At 57.0% G+C, this 5239-nt stretch overlaps 1 protein-coding gene across 1 annotated transcript in view; it reads left to right on the forward strand.

Annotated features, from left to right (window-relative positions):
- Positions 1 to 5239, forward strand: part of SHANK1 (SH3 and multiple ankyrin repeat domains 1) — a 39956-nt gene that overhangs the window by 10793 nt on the left and 23924 nt on the right. The window contains exons 11-14 of the mRNA XM_077747135.1: positions 63 to 256; positions 3572 to 3685; positions 3866 to 3941; positions 4398 to 4427. Coding sequence (XP_077603261.1) covers positions 63 to 256; positions 3572 to 3685; positions 3866 to 3941; positions 4398 to 4427 — 414 coding nt within the window. The remainder of the gene's footprint in view (positions 1 to 62; positions 257 to 3571; positions 3686 to 3865; positions 3942 to 4397; positions 4428 to 5239) is intronic.

Raw genomic sequence — 5239 nt, forward strand, 5'->3', positions numbered from 1 at the left:
TTCTCCCAGAGGCGCCCCCTCCCTCCACTCTCCCCTGCTTCTCACACCCTCTGTGTATGCAGCTCCAGCGGGACGCCCAGGGAAGGGCCGGCAGGGGGCACAGGGGGCTCAGGGGGCCCTGGGGGCTCCCTGGGCAGCCGCGGGAGGCGCAGGAAGCTCTACTCAGCGGTACCCGGACGCTCCTTCATGGCCGTGAAGTCATACCAGGCCCAAGCCGAGGGGGAGATCTCCCTGAGCAAGGGCGAGAAGATCAAAGGTAACAGGGCAGGGCCCGGCCAGGCTGGGGGAGGCGAGGGTCAGCCGGGTGAGCTAACCCCTCAAGGACGAGACGGTCAAGGACACACAGTTCTCCAGGGCCTAGAATATCCACTGCACTCTGGAGGCCTCAGAGAGCACCTAGACACCCCTTCCACTTTGGGGGAGGAGCATGGTGGGTAGCTGTGGTGATCCCGCCCTTCAGGAGGAGGTGTTGAGGCAAAAGAGTGGACACGAGCATTTGGGGGATACTGACACCCCGCCAGGCCCTGTGGGAGTGCTCCCCTCGCAGGAGCAGCCGTTTGGAAGGGTGTCAGGAGCCCCTCTTATAGCTGAAGGAACAGAGCCCCAAACAGCTGCGGTGACTTGCCCTGGGGCCTGAGCCCACAGTCTTCCCTGCCACGCGGCGTGAGGCGTGAGGCCAAGCCCCCTCGGCCGCTCCTCCTGCCCCCACCAGGTGCTCTCATCTGAGAAACAGGGTGGGGCCCACTTGGAGGGGCTCTAATGAGCCCGGTGTTCAAAGCCAGGTCCGTTGCCGGGGCCGGGGCTCCCTGAGCGGCCGCCGCTGTTACTGCGGTTGGCCTCTCTTTGGTTTTTCTCTCTTCTTCTGGAAAATGGTGCCAGCAGCCCTCACGTGCAGACTTCGCAGGGCTGTTGACGTGTGTTCTTGGATAGAATGAAGCTTGGAAACAGGAAGCAAGCAGACGCCGGTTAATGCAGGGCGGGGGAGCAATCCTTTGCCGCCTCTAGGCTGGAGAGGAACTGAGTAGCGTAGGGTGGGGGCCAAGCTGCTTGAGTTCAAAACTTGGCTCCACCACAACTTTCCCGGCTGGGCACCCTCAGACACGTGCCTGCTCCAGGCCTGTTTCTTCATCTGTACAAGGGTACCCTGGGGAGGATTTTCAAGTCAGTTCCCTTAAAGCACCCAGGACACTGATTTGCACATAGTAAGCACCAATTGTCGTTATCGTCAGTGGGTTCCCACTGCAGGAGCTTGGAGAGGAGAGAGAGAGAGAGACCACAGCTGTCCGTGAAAGCTGGCAGTGGGGGGTGGGAGGGTCCTTCCATGGAACCTTGAAGGGTGTGCAGGGAAAGGAGCATCAGGTCGATTGTTTATCAGTATCTGTCTTGCAGCATCTCTTCCCTTTCCTGAAGGCAAGGTCACCTGTCATTGGGCTTTGGGTTGGATGGGCCCAGTTGGATGAGCCAGCACACAGGAGGCCTCAGTGCACATGCGCTGAGCGAATGAGTGAATGGCCAGATGCAGGGACTGACTGTGGCGGCCAGGGCCTCCGGGATCAGGTGCCTGGAAGTGTGTGTCCGTGCGCGCATGCGCAGAGGGACAGGTCTGTGCTTTGAGACCGTTTGAAAGAAGAAAGGAAAGCTAAGGTCAGAGGAGAGGTCCCCTATTCGCTGTATCTTCCATGTTTCTTTCTGAAATTCGAGCCCAGTGCTTCTGTACACTGCCCTGTTTTTGTATCCTTCCCTGTCCTGAAGACATTGAATTGCTTCAAAGCGCGCCTACATCCACAACGCCCCTGAGGTCATCCGCAGCCCGATGAGGTGGCAGGCTCTGCCTGGCCTGCAAGCCCCTCCCCCTGCCCACCCCACCCATCCCATCTCTTGTCTCCACCCACAGGGTGCCAGGGACCTTATTCTTCCCTCCATCCCTCAAATGCCCCAAGCCCTTCTCCACACCAGGCTCTCTGCATACGCCTTTCCTTCTGCCAGGAAAACCTCTCCTTCCTCTCTTTGCCTCTTCTTCTCCTAGGATCCTTCCAGTCTCAGTCTGTATGTCATGGCCCCTGGGACATGTCCCTGGGACACCGTCCCGGCACCTCTTTGCTCTCTGCACCTCAAATTTATATACCCCCATGTGGCCTTTCTTCAGACACCCTGTCCTTTTCCCCTTACGTGCTGACCTTAATTTTCAATCATGCAGTCCCTTACAGAGCTACGCCTCTAACAGCTGCTAGTATGGAGGATCCATGAAGGCAAGAACCACGTTTGTTGGGTCCATGAACGCTCTACCCAGCATCTAGCCTGGGGCCTGACTCATGACCGGCACTAAATAAGTATTTGTGCAGTGACCGAATGATTGATTCCATGGCCACCCAGCCGGGCACTGGAGAGCTAGCCTAGAACCCAGACCCCTTGTCACCCCATTTCCCGCTCTCTTCCACGACTTTGAGCATCTCCTCGATTTGGTTTCCCCAGATCCTCTCAAGGGTGGCAGTGTAAGCGGGGGAAAAGCATCAGATGGCCCCAACTCAAATCCTAGTGTGGCTTGAGCCATCTCTGGGCAGGGGACTTTTCTTCCTTAGTGTCCGCTTCTTCATCTGTAAAATGGGAAATCAGTTGTTGCCTACCCAGGTAGGAATAAGGATTGAATGAAGGAAGTATATGAAGGGCAGAGTAGAGACAGAGGCACGAAAAATGCGGAAGAGATGGACTGTGTGTTTGCTACCATTGTCATGAGCATCATCATCAGAAGCAGCAGCTACATGGTGCTTGAGCAGAGAGGCAGCAAAGCATTGTGACTCCAGAGCATCCACTCTGGAGACAGAGTGGTGGTCAACTCCAGGCTCTGTTGATTACAACCTATATATTCTTGAGCAAATGACCTGGGTTCCCCAAGCCTCAGTTTCCCCATCGGTAAAACGGGGATAGTAAAAGTGTCCCTTCTTAGGGCTCTGGCCACGAGTGAGAATTCGACAAACATTAGCTGTCCCTGAGGCCCATCTTTGCATTTCAGCCCCCGGCACAGCCACGCCCGACACATAGCAGGCAGTCAGGAAACGTGTGCTATCTGGCTAAGAGGTGAGGCCGGCAGGAAAGGGCCACCAGGTGGAGCCCAGGGAAGCAAAGAGACGCAGAATGAAGGGCCTGGGAGCAAATGACAGAAGTTTAAGTGGCAAGGAGACTGTGGGAGGGGGCAGGGGGCAGCAATAAGACTGTCAAAGGGTTTAGGGTTTAGGGAAATTACAGAACAATTAAGCCGCAACTGGCTACCAGGGGAGATGAGGGCCAGTTGTGAATGTGTCCCTAATCTGTGAGGACCATGTCACCAGACAGCCCTTTTTCCCAGTGCCTTCTCATGTCCCGGTTGGATTCAGAAAGCTAGAGTGCAGGAGTGATATGGTTTGGTTGTCCCCCCACACCCTCATCCCTTCTTTGGACATTTATTAAGGATGCTCTCGGACCAGGCCCTGTGCGAGGTGCTGGGAATCGTGGAAAGGCCGTGCACTGAGTATGTTGGGGGTGGGGGGCAACACGGAAACGTGGAAATGTTTCTGTGTCCCTGCTCTCCACCCAGTGCTTAGCATCGGGGAAGGAGGCTTCTGGGAAGGCCAGGTCAAAGGTCGCGTTGGCTGGTTCCCCTCTGACTGCCTGGAAGAGGTGGCAAACCGCTCCCAGGAGGGAAAGCAAGGTAACGAGGACTCTCCTGTTGTCCCCAATTTATCCTAGGGTTCTCACGTCCCTTCCTTTCTCCCTCCCGATGGGGGTGGGGCACTGGGAGGTAGATGGGACAATTTGGGCCATGACCCCCCAGGGGTGGGCTCATGGTTTCCAAAGTGAAGGTCCAAAGTCGTCCCTTGTCCCCCTGCAGAAAGCCGCAGTGACAAGGCAAAGAGACTCTTCCGGCATTATACCGTGGGCTCCTACGACAGCTTTGATGCCCCAAGGTAAATGTCCTTACACCCTCGGGTGCCCCTCACCCCAACCTCCCTTCATATTCCACCTTTAAATATTTCCATGACCTCTCAGCCTCCTTCCCGCCCCCTCTAAAGTTTGATCCGGAGGTGGGGGGAAGACAGAGGTAGATTCAGACTACAAGCCCAGTCCCAAACCATCCTCGGCAGCCCCTGAGACTGCCTAGTTTTGGGGTAGCCTGAGACCAGTGGGGTGGACAGCCGAGGACGGGGACGCCTGGGGGCCCGGGGAGCTCGTGTGTGTGGCTAGCTGGAGGCCTTCGCCTCCTTCATGTGCCCCGTCTCGATGTGCAGCACAAGTGTATACACCCCATGCCTGGCAGCGGCGCGGGGAGAGGGGCGGGCAGAGCTGGGCCAGGCGGGGTGGGGGTGGAGAGATGGGCACACTGACACCTTTCCCCTCCCTGGCTGCTGGCTGACTTGCTTCAGAAGCTTGATGGATGGGATTGGCCCAGGGAGGTGAGAGGGGAGGGGAAGGGAGGGCACGGGGTCAGGAATGGGAAGAGAGGGGTGCCTGGGGGTGTATGGACTTGGGGGTGCACGACCTGTGCGTGAACATCTCACACGGGCGAGCGTCCTTGTGTGGATCCCCTGAGCGTGTTCTTGCCCATGTGTCTGTAGGTGCGCATGACACGTGTCTGTGTGCATGTGTGGCTAGAGAGGCCCCTAGACGTATAGCCCTGTGTATCTATATGCCCACGACGGCCAGAGGATCTGTCCCAGGCTGTACAGATGGGTGCATTTGGGGCTGTCATTTATGGGCGCACGATCGAGGCTAATCGTGCAGCTGGCTCTGCACATCTGTGTGTCCCTGAATCTGTGTGTCTGAGAACGAGGGCAAGTGTTTCCAGGGATGCCAGTGTGTCTGCTTACCTTGTACGGACAGGTGGGTTTCTGCACACATCTCCGTCTCTTTCTATGCATGTCACTGTGCGTGTGTGTCAGCCCATAAAATCGTGTGCATGCATTTGCATCTGTCTGATTGATCTGGAATTGAGGACTTGGGGCATTGGGGGAGGGGAGGGCAGAAGAGGGGAGGATTCCAGGGCTTGGGCTTCCAGAAGGGCAAGACTGTGGGGAAGGGATGGTCATAATTGGGTGTCTGAAAGATGACACCCTCTCCCCCCCACTCTCCCCATCCAGGGAAGGGTCTCCTTGTTTGTAGCATCCTTCCATTAAATGTGTCCAAACCTATGTGTCTGTGTTCTGGCCAGTGGGGATGGGCAGGGGGGAAGGGGGGGGCAAGATGGGGAGAGAGGGCGGGGCTGGGG

This window comes from Crocuta crocuta, unplaced genomic scaffold (assembly GCF_008692635.1).
Source record: "Crocuta crocuta isolate KB4526 unplaced genomic scaffold, BGI_CrCroc_1.0 scaffold334, whole genome shotgun sequence".
Classification (NCBI taxonomy): Eukaryota; Metazoa; Chordata; class Mammalia; order Carnivora; family Hyaenidae; genus Crocuta; species Crocuta crocuta.